Raw genomic sequence first — 15,646 nt, 5'->3', positions numbered from 1 at the left:
CCCAGTTGTTCATTCAGTTAGTACATGCATATTGAGAGCTTCTTATATGAAAGGCATTCTACTAGGGTCTATGGAGGATGCAAAGAATGTTCATGACTTTGAATTTATAATTTAGCTGTGGATGTAAAAAGAACATGTGAAAAGATTTTAAAAATCAATTATATAAAATGTTTTAATTAAACTTATGATTAATTAGAGTTAGAAGAGGGGGAAGAAAGATATTATCTCTAGACAGTGTGGAGAATAGGCTGCAATAGAAGTGGAACTTCACTGAAAGGAACTAAAATAATGTTCTCACTTATAGTATTGTCCTGCATTATGGACTCTAAAAAAAGCATCTTCGTAGGGCTCAAATAGTATCAAATATATACTGATTTGAAATGTGCATGTTTATATAAATAACACTACAGTCAAGCCTCAGATAATTTAATTAGTGTGTGCACATGCATTTTAACAACAAAAAAATCTTGGTCAAAATAAACTGAATGCTTAAAAGCTCTCATCTCCTATCTAATTATGGTAATCATATCTTTATTGACATTGTATAAAATATTGATGAAATGATCCTTTTTCTCTACCTTAGACGTTACGTGCTGCTGGAAAAACATACATGATATTTTTTGTCTTGGTGATTTTCTTGGGCTCTTTTTATTTGGTGAATTTGATCCTGGCAGTGGTAGCCATGGCCTATGAGGAACAGAATCAGGCCACCTTGGAAGAGGCAGAACAGAAAGAGGCTGAATTTCAGCAAATGCTTGAACAACTCAAAAAGCAACAGGAAGAAGCTCAGGTACTGGTAATAAGCAAAGCTTTATTATTGTTGTTGTTATCACTGTTATTAAGTTTTAAGTAGCAACATTTTTGTATCATAGAAGCCAAAATGGAACTGGCTTTTCATTTGGTATGCAGACATTCTTATTAGAAAAGAGAAAGCTATTCAAATTGTTTCTGAAGTTAGAGTAAAGGAACTTTTTAGAAATTATATGTAAGAAAATAAGCTGGAAGTAGAAAACACATTTGGGAGAAGGTTAACTATGCAATTTTCTTATGAACCCTTAGGGGAGAATCTGATTTTCAGTTTAATGTGAAGAAGATACATAACTGTTATTTCCAACAATTGGGTTTCACTCTTAATTATAACTTTTGAGGTTTTATTCTGGAGTGAATTAATCTCAAATGTTAACAAGAAAACTTTATGTATATCTAATTTTAAGCATTCTTTGGGGTTTTTGTAGCACAAAGCTGTTTGCTACAGCCCCTATCAAGATATCAGAAAGGCATCTGCTATTGGATTCTAACTTTAAATTAATATTAAAGGCTGTTTGGACTAGAGGCATGGTGAATGGGGGTTTATGTCTTGATGAGAAAAGACAGAATAACAGATTAAAAAGAAAAAAAAACATAATTTCAAAGGTGGAAATCACGAGAAGACATAGTGAGATCTAATTCATGTCAGAGAGAATTACATTGCCTCAAATACATCTTTGCCAATATTTGGTATGGTTAATTTTATTAACCATTCTATCAAGTATCTCATTGCTGTTTTGTTTTGCATTTTCTTAATGACTAATGATGTTGAGTATCTTTTCATGTTCTTGTTTTCTATATGCATAGCTTCTATTGTGAAGTGGATATTTAAATCTTTTGCATATTATATTACCTGGGTTGTTTGTTTTCTTATTATTGAATTCTGAGTATTCTTTATCTTTTAGTCCTTTGTTATATATATGCTTTGCAAATATTTCCTCCCAGACTATAACTTGTCTTTTATTCTTCTAGCAGTATTAAGATAAAAAAAAATTTTGATGAAGTAGTTTATCAAGTTTTTTTCTTTGTCTGTTTGATCATGCCTTTGGTGCTGCTGTATCTAAGAAATTTTTGCCTAGTCAACATCATGAAGATGTTCTCCTATTTTTTCCTTTTAAAAATTTTATAGTTTTGTGTTTTATATTTAGGTCAATGACCCACTTTAAATTAATTTTTGTATAAAATATGATTTACATTGAGGGTTTTCTGCATATAACTATCTAATTATTCCAGCACTATTTGTTGAACAAAATATCCTTTTTCCACTAAATTGCCTTTGAACGTCGTAAAAAAATCAGTTGTCTATATGTGAATGGGTCTATTTCTGGATTCTATTCTTTTAAAGTGATCTATTTGTATCTCTTTACACCAATATCACACTCTTATTTACTGTAGGTATTTAATAAGTCTCGAAATCAGATAATGGTAGTTCTCCAACTTTTTCTTTTCCAAAGCCATTTTGACTGTTCTATATCTTCTGTAGTTTCATCTGAGTTTCATAATCAGCTTGTTGATTTCAGCTTGAATAGTTTCTATTGCTAAATCTTCAAGTTTATTATCTTTTATCTTTCCTCCTGCAATGTCCTATCTTCCATTAATAACGTCGACTGTATTTTTCATCTCAGACATTTTAGTTTTCATCTCTAAAAGCTTGATTTGCATCGCCTTTATATCTCTTTTATTTCTAACATTATGAATATACACAATACAGTTATAATAAGTGTTTAAAGTCCTCCTCTGTTAATTCTAACATCTGTGTCAGATCTTAGTTTTAATTATTTTCTTCATTGTTGGTCATATATTCCTGATTTTTTTTTTTTTTTTTTTTTGCATTCCCGACAATCTTCAATTGAATTCCAGACACTATTAATCTTACCTTTTTAGGTGCTGAATATTTTTGTATTCCTATGAAAATTCTTGATCCTTGTTTGGGGACATAGTTACATTACTTATAAATAGTTTGATCTGTTTGCATCTTCAAACCTTTGAAGATTTGTTAGCTAGGACTATGGTAGAATTTAAACTAAGGCTAATTATTTCCTACTATTAAGCGAAGATCCTTCTAAATACTCTACACAATGTCTTATTCATCAGTGTCTTTAAAACAACTGCTACATGTATTCTGTCTGTTTTACTGGTTACTTCAGGAGGGAGAGGAAATCCGATTCCTGTTACTATTTCTTGTACAGAAACAGAAGTCCAAAATAACTTTTGTACATGGTGGCATTTTGATATATAGTGATTTTTTTTTCCAGATAAATGGTTCCAGATATTTGAAGAATTATTTGAATGACAGTATATTTGAATGGCATTTGTAGGTTCAAATTTCAAATGTTAATGAGTTACTTTGAAAATACATCAAAATTTAAATGTTAATGAGTTACTTTGAAAATACATCACATAAACCATTAGATCCTTTTTTGAGCCAATTTTGATGAGACAGATAGTTGACAATAAATTGGTTAGCTGGTTACCCAACCCAATTATATACTTAGTATTTGCTGAACACGCTGGCTTTACTATTTTCATCTTACCACAGGGTACAGAATAGTAACATGGTTATATTTTATTGACTTTAGAAGGAAAGCTATAAACAGATTTGGTGATACTTAAAAATCTTATAAAGTATGCCTCATGCTTGCCAGAAAGTTATACTATATTTCAAATATTTAAGAGTTTATTTCAGATCACTATAATTAAAACACATTTGTAAGATAATGAAATAAAATAGCTATTCATAGGGCAAAATCTTTATTGCAAAGTTTTAAATAAATGTTAGAAGAAATATTTATAGATTGCATATAATTGTGTTTTAAAACTTTGAATTATTCTATTATCGTTTATAAAAACAGACAGAGTGATGTGTTTGAAAATGCTACACAGACACAGTACAAGAGTAAGAATGTATTCTGAAATTCAACCACTGCAGGTACAATATGGCATCAATTAAAATAATATGTCATCTTTTTTAATTTAGAAGTAAAACTGCACTATGTCTAATAGAGGTGTAAGAAACCTAATTATCTACATCTTTATTAGGCCAGCTAAAATATGTTAGTTCTTTTCATTTAAAAGTCAGTTATTGGATTCTACTAATCAAATCATTATTTGACTCACCTTTAGCTTCATATGTACAAAAATTTAAGCTGATCCCAGTGTTTTTGTACCAACTGGGATAGCACAGCATCCAATCAATTTCAGTTCGTTATTGACAATACAGGTAACAATAACCAATAAATACCCTATGTTGAAGGTGAGGAGGGAGTTGGAGACAGAGAGAGAAGGAGACTTAGTTTACCCGTGAGATGACTGATGTTCCGGTATAACTTGATTCTTGCTAACCACCTGTGACTCTTCAAAAGTTACTAATCAATAATTTCATGAAACTTAGCATAACTTGTTTTGTTTTTTTTTTTTTTTGTATCTTTTGAGAGACCTCCTAGTTCAGTGGACTCAAATCAAGTGCAACTTTAAAAGACAGAGAAAGGCACACCTGATAAATGTTTTGTCCTAGATCGTCGTAATTGTGTCTAGCATCGTAATTGTGTGATTTTTAAATGTCTAATAATGCCCAGCATAGCATATACCATAGCAGTGTGTAGTGATTTGATGGGAAAAATTAAGAGTAAGCTTTAGGACAAAATTAGAAATAGTGGTATTTAAGAGACCTAATATAATTAGGAGTAGAATTGAAAGAGATACAGTTAAAGTCTTTACAGTTTTTAATGGGATTTTTAAACTGGGTTTGATGTTTAAAATGAAGTGTAAATACAGAGTAGTGAAATGAAAATGAAATATAATCACAGGTAGTCAAGTGGTTTTATTTTTAAAAAAAAAACACACAAATACGGTGAGTTCTAGTCTATTTTGAGTCACGCGGCAATGTTATAAGAAGAGAAAAATGTTATTATTTGTGTAAATATTAAGGACCTATTTGTTACAAGAAGAATTCAGCAAGTCAGTTGTGAAAATAACACTGTTAGTCTAAACGAGCAGGACACTGACCATGTCGCAGAACTAGGTATAAACAGGTACACAGATATGGGAGGTGACAGGAAACATCTGCCTTTGAGGGACTGTCAAATCACTGGAAGTGGAACAAGTGACAGATTTGAGTTGATGAGTGACATAGAAAATGTGTTGTGTCGAGAGGTTACCATTGTTGCCTTAGAAATCTGTTTTGGTTTTCAGTTATTTGAACTGTTATCCAGAATAGGTAGGGAAATCGTGTCTTATGCAAAACAAGTTCCGGAAGTGATTTAAATGACCATGAGTTTCAGGATTACAGCAAGAGAAAATTACCACCACTTCCTTTGTTTCTAATGACAAGTAAGTCAGTAAATGATCAACATTGTGTGTTGCATGTTTCTGTCTATACAAAATAGAAAGGTCAATTAAGGACTTTATTTGAAAAAAAAGGAATTATATGTATATTCATTCTTTCAAATAAATGGTGTATATTATTTATCTCTTATGTATCAAGCACTATGCAACTATATTTAACTTGTTACAGATAAGTGCTTCATTTATTTATTTTGCATATACTTATATTAAACGTTCATATTTAAAAAGGGCTTCTAATATTTCTCATATTTCATCACTGATATTAGAATACTGATTAAGAAATCAATAAAAAATATGGCTATCTGACTATATGCAATTCTGTAAATATCCAAATTCTGAATTAATGTTTCATTTAAATGCTAGGTTTGTCTTATACTGAGTTTTAGATCTTGATTTCCATAATGAATATACTATTTAGTATAAACAAACACCTGTGTTACATTTTATGTGTTGCTTAGCTCAACACATATATTATATGTAGTACTACGTAGCATTATATGTATTATATGTAGCATTATATGTAGTACTATGGTTCCCATCTCTAGGGTCATGTTAATACTAGAGAATTTGTGTTGTTCTTTATTGTTTTAGTTGAGATGAGATTCACAAATGGAAGCTATTTAGGAGGGTTTGCTTTCCCTTGGGAAGGAAGAAACATAAAGCACAACATGTTGTCATAGCATTATAAATGGATTTTGTCTTCATTCTTTCCTAAAACATATTTCTGTTATATAGATAATTCTAACATAGTCTTTTATGAGTTCTTGAAAAGCCAAGTCTAAGTCTGTCTTGTTCTTCCCCCAACCCACCTCAGTGTCTAAAACAATTGACCGCACGATGCCTTTTTTCATCTTTATTCACCAAATAGTAACTGAGTCCTTTTTATGTCAGGTGACATATTGGCAATGTGCACAAAAACATGACAAAATTCCTATATGATATAGTCTAGTAGAGAAGATAGAACAGAATGGTAGATAAATTATGAGTTGTTGGTACTTAGTAATGACATATATAAATAGTTGAAACAACAGTCTCATAATTTAATCATTTCTACTTCCTTGATTATGTTCAAAAACAGGAATATACTTAATGAGAACGCAGCTTTGATATGCACTATACTGTTGTTTCATATCCTCTCTTGTCATGGTGAGATCATTTCCAGTCTAAAAATACTATTCATATAAGTGAAAATGTAAAACATTTGCCATGTTTCACCTCAGAGCTGGCTATGCTTCTTTAGTATGTACAGAAATTCAAAATGCTTAAGTATAACTTAGTGCTGAAATATGGAAAGAAAATACTTGAAGAAGTTCTCATCATCCCTTGAATGATTATTTCAAGTACTTATTGATTGATATGTTAATAATCTGTTATTATTTATAATAATAAATAATTTATAAACATTAAAAAAATTTAAACTAGAAATGTTATATAATAAATTAATCATATTAATCTCTGGGATTAACAGGACCCGAAGGATGTGAAATATAGTAATAAATGTAATTCAAATGAAGAGGATAAACTAGCCAACACATCCCTACTGTGTCTATCTAGAAATAAAATAGGAAACATTTTTAATGCTTTGAGTTCACAAAAAAGAGAAGAAAAGAAAAAGTCTCTTGTCCTAGATTTTGAAGGAAAAAATACGACTGTTGTTCACTGTCACATGTGGGAGGAATAAGCCTATGCATGAAATTGAAATAGTAATCAGACCAGAACCACTACTAAAAGAAGATTTGCTTTTAAATTGTAGAAGACATTTTTTATGAGAGCAATTGTCCCCTGAAATAAAATTAATCTCAACAGCATTTTTTTTTAAAGCGGGGGCTCTCCAGGAGATGTTCCAAGCCAGACTTTCCTTGCTTTAATGCATAGGCTAACATATTGCTTTATACTATTTAAAACTGCATCATTATTAAGTGAACTCTCTTGTAGTAAAGCAGAATGAAATGACCAGAAGACTAATTTTTCCATATAGTCAATAGTCATAAATGGCAACAACTGTACCATAGTAAACTCTTTTCAAAGTTATGTGTTCTAAATAGAGCCTTGCCTTGTTTTAAACAGGCAGTTGCAGCAGCATCAGCTGCTTCAAGAGATTTCAGTGGAATAGGTGGCTTAGGAGAGCTCTTGGAAAGTTCTTCAGAAGCATCAAAGTTAAGCTCCAAAAGTGCTAAGGAGTGGAGGAACCGAAGGAAGAAAAGAAGACAGAGGGAGCATCTTGAAGGAAACAACAAAGGAGAGGGAGAAAGGTTCCCCAAATCTGAATCTGAAGACAGTGTCAAAAGAAGAAGCTTCCTTTTCTCCATGGATGGAAACCGACTGACTAGTGACAAGAAGTTCTACTCCCCTCATCAGGTACCGTTTTCTACTGAGTGCTCCAATTTGTTTTGTCATTGCTATTGTTTTTCAATTGCTGTACTTTGTTTTTGTAATAGCTGATTTAAATGAGGGAAAGGTAACTAACATTTAATATAGTTAATTCCGTATCATGAACTGTCTTTAAATAAGACTTTTATTAAACCATTCATAAGTTTTAATTTAAGGTAATCAGCTTTATATGTTGCACTATTTTGAGACCATGTTTCTTTATCCGCTTTGGGGGTGGGGGTAAAATCTATCAATCAGACTTTTCTCTTCAGGGAAACAGTTTTTCAATCTCTTGGTTACCTTTTCCATTCTGAGACCTCAAATGAACTTATCTTTGCATCTGGGTTTCTGCCATGATTATCTGTGGTTCTGATTGCAACATAGGTATGAATCTTGAAAAGAAATGTCTCGATTTTGCCTATATCTTTTGATATGAAAACTATACTTTTAATGAGTCTCTGTTATCTTGATATGGTTAGTGTCATGCTATGATACATTAGAATGAAATTATGACCTAAATGTTCTTGAAGAGAACTAAATTGAAGACAGTCTATTTTTGTTCTGATTTCATGTAAACTAACCAATTCTTCAGCATATTTTCAAGTCAAAGAGTAAAAATAGTTTCAATTTTTTATATGTTAATAAGTTTTATCTGTTGCCTAATGTAAAAGAGTAAATAGTTATGAAATCCATGATAAGTACAGTTATGACTTTGAACACTGGTTCTATTAAAATTTCATGTGCTATGAATTATTAACTCTTCTAATTATATTAATCTGGGTTAGAATTATATCCTAAAGATAATGCTTTGAGGGACACTCTATATAATTAAATTAGAGCAAAAACCTGTACATCAACCAAGGGCTATGATAGCCTTCTTATAAACAATAAAATCTTTTTAAAAAATTGGAGAGATAAGCACAAAGTTCAGAATAGTGTTTAGTGCTTGGTTGGGAAGAAAAGGCGCGTATGTTATGAAAAGGTGTTTGTTTTATAATTTATATTGAATGTGTAAATAATTTTTTAAAATGAAATAAACTCAATAAGTCATAACTTGAATTCTCATATTAGGACAAAATAGTTATGCGCACACAAAAAGTTATAACATAAAAGCCATCTTCCCACAGACAATGTTGGTATCAAGAGATCCAAATACTATCTTGCATAATACAAATAGAAAGTATGGTAGTAGATCAGTATTATCATGTTTGGGGTTAACACGATGCTCTATAGGGAAAGTCAGTTTCTCGGATCAGAATTTTTTGGCTTAAACTGACACCCTTGATATTTTAATATTATTAAGAATATTAGGAGTCATTGGGATTAGTAGTATTTGACATGACATCAGAGCATAATGATTGATTTCACAAAAGCTGGTGTCCGTATCTCAAATCCAAATCAATTCTGTGACCTTGATTGAGTCACTTGTACTTTGTAAGATTTCTATAAAATGGGGTAATAATGTTTCTTTAAAGAGTCGTGGGAAATTAAGCAATATATGGAATACTTATGTGACAAATTGTAAAGCTCTTAAATTAAAATGGGTAAATGAATTCCACATGAGGGAAACTAAAAATTTGAGTAGTTTCATCTTCTCACAAATGTACAGGCATAATAGCAATATTTACATTAACGTATTTACGTGGTTTTGAAAATAATGCCTGTCCACAATTGTTTCATCATTATGCTCAAATAAAAACTTGTAGAATGCTTCATTCAGCCTATAAACAGATATTTTTTGATCACCTACTATGTAGCAGAAATAGTTCTAGATGCTGAAAATGCTTCAATGAACAAGAGAGATACAATTCACTGACCTCATGGAATTTTATATTAAAGGGGGAGACAGAGAATAAACAAGTTATAGACAATGTTAGAAGGTGATAAGTGTTATGGGAAAAAATAAAGCATGAAAGAGTCATCAGGCATGCTAACTGAAGGTAAACATTTTAAATAAGGTGGTTTGGGAAAATCTCACTGCAAAGGAGACATCTTAGCAATGACTTAGAGGTGGTGAGGGAAGAAGGAGCATGGAAGAGCATTCCCGGCTCATGGAAGAGCAAGTGTCAAGTACCTGATGCAACAGTGTGATTGGAATGCTCAAAGAGGGGCCTGTGTTGAGTGAACCGTGGAGAGGCAATAGCAGAGGAAAGTTAACTGACAGCCAATTTGACTACTAAAAAGAGAATCAGTGTGAATATATATATATATATATTTAAATATATATGCATACACACGTATATATTTTATATTTGTAGATAGTGAAATGAGTAGATAATTAGGTAGATAGATTATTAATATATAGATAGAGAGTAGATATTTCAAAAGAAAAAGAAAAAGCCTATTAGCGCTGATATTTACATGCCCTAGTAAACAGAGGCAGAGAAGATTAACACAACTCACAAGCAAAACTATGCCAGAAGTAGTTTACAATTTCTAGTTTTGTGAACAAAAAAGAACTCTCTCTGATGGGAAAGAGAATCAGTGAAGGTAGTGGAAACATGAAGCATTAGACAAAGCATACTGTTCAAAACAAATAAATCTTCTGAAAATGTCAAAGCAGAGAAGCCATAAAGTAAGGGCACCCTACCCTCTACTATCATACATTTTAAATGCATTCTACATTTATTACATTACTTTATTCTTAAATAGATATACATATTCATAGTACAAAATGGAAAAAGTGTTTTAGAGAGTACAATGGAAAGTGATCTCCCCCAGAGACATCATCTATGTTGTTTGGACACACTGAGACAATTTATTTTAAACCAGAATCTTTGTAGCTAGAACAAAGTTTAATCGTTGACTAACTGAAAACATCGATAAGAGATGTACATTTAACTTAAAATGCTATTAAGTAGGTATTTCTAACTAATACTCACTTTACATACCTCTACTAGAACATCCTCAAATTCCCTGCATCATCTTCCATCTTGAGTTTTCTCAATTCACTTTGAGTTCAATCCCTACATGCAAGATTGTGTTTTATACACCTAGTTTCTTCCATTTTCTCTTTTGTTATTGAAAATTAAAAAAAAAAAAAAAGTTCAGATTTACCTTCTTGGAACAAGGCAGAACAAAAAACAAAAAAAACTGGGATTTATGTTTTGGCATGCCTGAGTCAAAGAAAGATGACCCTTTGGTCCTTAAAACTTAAAAGCCTGTTTTTCCTAGAGAAAGGACTGCCGCAGCTGTGGGCATTCCCACCACTCTGCTGCATCTTCTAGTGTGTTATTTTTGGTTTATTTTCTCTGAATACTATTTTTGTTATCTTCTTTTTCAGCCTTTATTGCCTTGTGTGCTCACACCCATTATTATACTTTCCAAAGAGTGAAGAGAAGTTTCAAATAAACTCAAAGATCTGGACCGCCTTTGAAAACACCCTGACATAAAAATATGCAAATTAAAGGCATGCACAAGATATATTATGGACGTACCATATACTATTTACTCCCAATCAAATATCATGTAGACAAGAGTTTCAGTCTCCAAAGCAGTCTCTGAACAAAAGCATATTAAGATGATTACACTGAACCATCCTAGGGATTAATGTGAGACAAATTTAGTATTCCTCTGAGCGTAGGGTGAGGTCCATTTGTACAGAAGCACCTGGAATGTGTGGTGAATGTTCAGATTCCAGAGTCCTAACCCCTACATACTGAATCCCAATTCCAAAAAGCAAGGACCTAAAAATACACACTAGAGTTTCAGAGGCAAGTCTGAACATAACCAATATTATACTGATAATTCATATTGAGTCTGAAGAGATTTAAAAACATTAACATTCTCTATTATAGGGGGCTGAATTAATGTCTTCACAACGTCTAATTTCTTGATCAGTCTGATGACTGGAAAATCAGTTTAACTACTGTCTGACATTGGGGAGACAAACCTGCTGTTCAAACTGTGTGCCACGTAGACATAGTTGCAGATTGGACAAACTAGGCAGTCAGTAATTCCTTTGGATATCCTAACCAAATCCAAAACAACGGCACATTTCTTAATGAGAAATATCTTTCCAAGGACATCACTGAGACAGAGGGCAATAAAGATTATTCTAGTGCTTTGCAGTCTGGGAAAAGCCATAAAAATAAAGAACAAATGGGGGCCTAAGAAAATCAGCATGACCTAATTAGGCAAAGGGACCAAAAATAAATTTGATGGAGTCTGCCTTTCCTATGTTTTTTTTCCACTAAAATTATTTTATTTGGTTTTATACTGAAGCTCGGAGAAGGAAAGGGAAAGTACAGGCAGATTTACGCTGGCATATGGCTATGTATGAATATGTATGTGTATTTATGTATACATACTACCCTGGCTATGCAGAGAGGTAGGAAAGGTTATAAGGGACAGAGCAGGGGGAGCAACAGAGAATGTCACCGTTAACAAGGATGAAAGTAAACAAAGATTCTGCGGATTGAATAAAGGTGTTTTTGAAAACTATCATCAAGGCTAGAATAAACATAATTATTTGGTGCTGCTAGTTTAAAATCTATCCAAAAAGTGAAAGGGACTTCATGCCAAATCCTCATTTTCTTCTACCAGAAAGTATTTAATTGATTTATCTATGAATATATGTAATACAAAAAATTTTTGAATTATCTGGTTCCTTTTAATAAAATTAAAGTGAGTTCAGAAGGATAAGTTGTTTTCCATATCACCTTTAGTAAAGTCAGGTATATGTGTCTTGCTTTTTAAAGCTAGTGTTAAATGTTAAATAAGAATAGTAATACATACAGCAGTTTAGTCTCTCTGTTGTCAGTGCTATGATATATATTCTCTCAGATCATATGAATAATTAGTAGCCATTTGGGAAACTGTTAGCAAATCTGGAAGACAACATCACAGGTAAATTTTTGAGACTTTTATATCCATGTAGATAGTGGTCCAGACAAAGAATAATTTCCTTTTAGAATCCAAAAGAAGCAAATAGAGAGATAATGGTTTTGTTTTTAAAACATTATCCAGAAGTAAAATATTTGCTACAAATATTGTAAATTTGAGCCAACAGTCTCTCTTGAGCCATAACTTATTTTCCAAGTTGCATGCTTTTCAGATCATAGCATTTGAGAGCAAAAACCACCTACTGTTTAACCACCACTCCCACCAAAAAGAATCATTTGTCCTCTCCAGCATCAAGTTCCACACCCATATTATTATGAGAACAAAATCCATCTCACAGTATTAGTGTGAACATTAAATGAAGTGGCCGTGCACTTAAACTGTAAATCAGGATTCTTAATCAGAAAACACTCTTTATACTTAAATTTGCATTGTGATCTATAATAAAAATATCAAAACGTATTTGTTCTTTATAAACTTAATTTCTTGTTTGAGAGCAAGGCTATTCTAACCCAAAAGCAAATAGATTCTGCAATATTAAGACTTTTATTAAACAATTGTGTGTGCCCCCATTACTTTCTTCCTTGCTCTCTCTTCAGTCTCTGTTAAGTATCCGTGGCTCCCTGTTTTCCCCACGACGCAACAGCAAAACAAGCATTTTCAGCTTCAGAGGTCGGGCAAAGGATGTCGGTTCTGAAAATGACTTTGCTGATGATGAGCACAGTACATTTGAAGACAGCGAGAGCAGGAGAGACTCACTGTTTGTGCCCCACAGACACGGAGAGCGACGCAACAGTAACGTTAGTCAGGCCAGTATGTCATCCAGGATGGTGCCAGGGCTTCCAGCAAATGGGAAGATGCACAGCACTGTGGATTGCAATGGTGTGGTTTCCTTGGTGGGTGGACCATCAGCTCTAACCTCACCTACTGGACAACTTCTGCCAGAGGTGATAATAGATAATAAGTTAGCTATTACTGACATTACACACCAATTTGAAATAATCGAGGCCTGGGTGGTTTAGCCTGTTATACCATCCTGCTTCCCCAAAATGAAGTCCTTAAAAATAATATACGATTTATTATATGCAAAACAATAAAATCTTTAGAACCAACTGAATTGTATGGAACCATTAGCTTTCAAATGCTTCAGGTTAAAAGAGCCCAGTTTTTAGAATGTGGGATGAAACATGTATCTGCAAATTCGGTAGACCTACCAACACAAATACTGGACACTTTAACAACCAAATCATTATTATAGATGTGCTCACTCAGAAGTATATAATTATCTATTCATATTCTGGAAAGTCTGTATAGTTAAAACTAAATATTGTAATGACCAGTATAGATAATGGGCAGTTTTCACATAATTGCCAATATTACAGTGACTCTCAAATGTTTTGATATCTATTAAAATGACTCTAAAATGTTTTGATTTCTTATAGGATGCATATAGAAATAATTAAAGAAATCTCAGGAAAGCACACACATTTCATTGTACATCTGTGTTTGTGCATGGAAAAAAAATTAACCCACATATGTCAATACTATCAATATAGCCTCAAAGAAAATAATTCAGCCTTGGGAATATATAATCCTATTATTTGTTTTGGGGGAAGATTTATCTGATTAGTAATCACTGAAATAAGCTGTAAGATAATTTACATTTGAGTGAAATTAAACAATATATGACATTAGCAAGCTTATTAAAATTTTCCCTGAAAATTCCAGCAGGTTAATTAAAATATTTCTGCACTATAATTGCCCTATACAATTGCATCAAACTGGTGAATTCCTGTTAAAGGGTATTTTCTGTGATATTTCTTTAAAAAAGTATTTATAACTTAAAAATAAATTCAATATATGCTTATTACTTGAAAACTGTTGCTTGGAAAAACTGCATGTAGCATGATTTTCCTAAGAAATGCTATGTGGTGTTGTATTATTCATTGAAAAGGGTGGTTTGAGCCATCAGTATTTGGTTTGCAGGGCACCACCACTGAAACGGAAGTCAGAAAGAGGAGGCTAAGTTCTTACCAGATTTCAATGGAGATGCTGGAGGATTCCTCTGGAAGGCAAAGAGCCATGAGCATAGCCAGCATCCTGACCAACACAATGGAGGGTAAGAAGCAGGCTATGAGACAAGCAGCTTTCTATGATTATATGTTTTGTGGAACTATGCCTTCTTCTTAAAGAATTACCACAGTCAATTACCCAGGATCAGAACTATATAAAAGACCTAAGTAGATGATATATAGAATACACTATGTTCACACTGATTATGAAAATTAATATTGTCATTTCTTTTTGACTTGGGTTCTTATCTTGAATGTAGAATGTTATTTCGCCACTTGATATTATATCACTGAGGATTTATCTTTATGTTACGTTATCCTTAAGCAATTAGAGTGAACACTACACTTTTTAAGTGCTGGAATGCAGAAGCACAAGGAAATTTCCTTCAAATTTTAGTCTGTTTTCTAGGCCCGGAGGTGGTGATGGGGTTCAAGGAGGCATATAAATAAGTTGGACAAATTAAAATCTGTGCTCCACTTCAACAGAGACCCTAAAAAAAGATCTCTCCTCCATATTCCACTCATACAGAAACCACTACATTCCTTCAAAGGAGAGCTGACCCAATGCCAGTTGATTGCAACTATTACTCCCTTGTTCATTCGTTAAATAAGTCCCCACTTCTTGAACTTTAGAGAGATGTTACATTAGCTATGTAATTTTATTAGTCCATTATATGCCATATCTAACATTTGTTCTTTAGAAAATATTAATTACATTTTGTATCTTGTTCTGTTGGTGTATTTGGACAGTTACACAATTATTTTATAACATGTTTCACCCATTAAAATGACTAGTAACTTTTTATACATTAGGTAAAATTCTGAAAGATATGAGAAAATATGAATAACAGAAGTAGATCTATACTAAATCTATACTAAATTTATACTAAAAAGGACATATATTCTCATTGTGTGCAAGATCAGTGCTGATGTGGAGACAATCAGAGGAGAGAATGACTCACATGTATTAATAAGGATCACAGCTTTAGACAGTGTTCTCGAAAAGGTACTTTCCAAAGAAACAATAATTGCTTGATACACTTAATATCTGTGTAAAGCTGATATAAAAATTCTGTTATGATACAGAGAATATAGCAATTTAATCAACTGTTAACCTAAGTTATTAGGTAATGAAGTACGCTTAAAGCAAAATATTAAATTCAAAGTGTTTATTTTCTGTATTTAATTAAAGAATAGTCTATTTACATGAC

The 15,646-nt window shown here is 32.4% G+C and overlaps 1 protein-coding gene across 14 annotated transcripts in view; it reads left to right on the top strand.

Moving 5' to 3' along the window:
- The window catches only part of LOC120596971 (sodium channel protein type 3 subunit alpha), a 78,273-nt gene that overhangs the window by 19,184 nt on the left and 43,443 nt on the right, over window positions 1-15,646 (top strand). For 6 of the 14 annotated variants that reach the window (XM_039855559.1, XM_039855551.1, XM_039855546.1 and 3 more), the window contains exons 9-12: window positions 584-790; window positions 7,219-7,509; window positions 12,963-13,310; window positions 14,350-14,482. In XM_039855559.1, coding sequence (XP_039711493.1) covers window positions 584-790; window positions 7,219-7,509; window positions 12,963-13,310; window positions 14,350-14,482 — 979 coding nt within the window. Of the gene's footprint in view, window positions 1-583; window positions 804-7,218; window positions 7,510-12,962; window positions 13,311-14,349; window positions 14,483-15,646 lie in introns of all 14 variants that reach the window. The other 8 variants (XM_039855547.1, XM_039855554.1, XM_039855550.1 and 5 more) reach the window with 5 other exon arrangements.

The sequence above is a fragment of the Pteropus medius genome, unplaced genomic scaffold (genome assembly GCF_902729225.1).
Source record: "Pteropus medius unplaced genomic scaffold, Ma_sr-lr_union100, whole genome shotgun sequence".
Taxonomy (NCBI): Eukaryota; Metazoa; Chordata; class Mammalia; order Chiroptera; family Pteropodidae; genus Pteropus; species Pteropus medius.
Note: the sequence above shows the minus strand (reverse complement) of the source record. Positions and strands in the feature narration are given on the sequence as shown.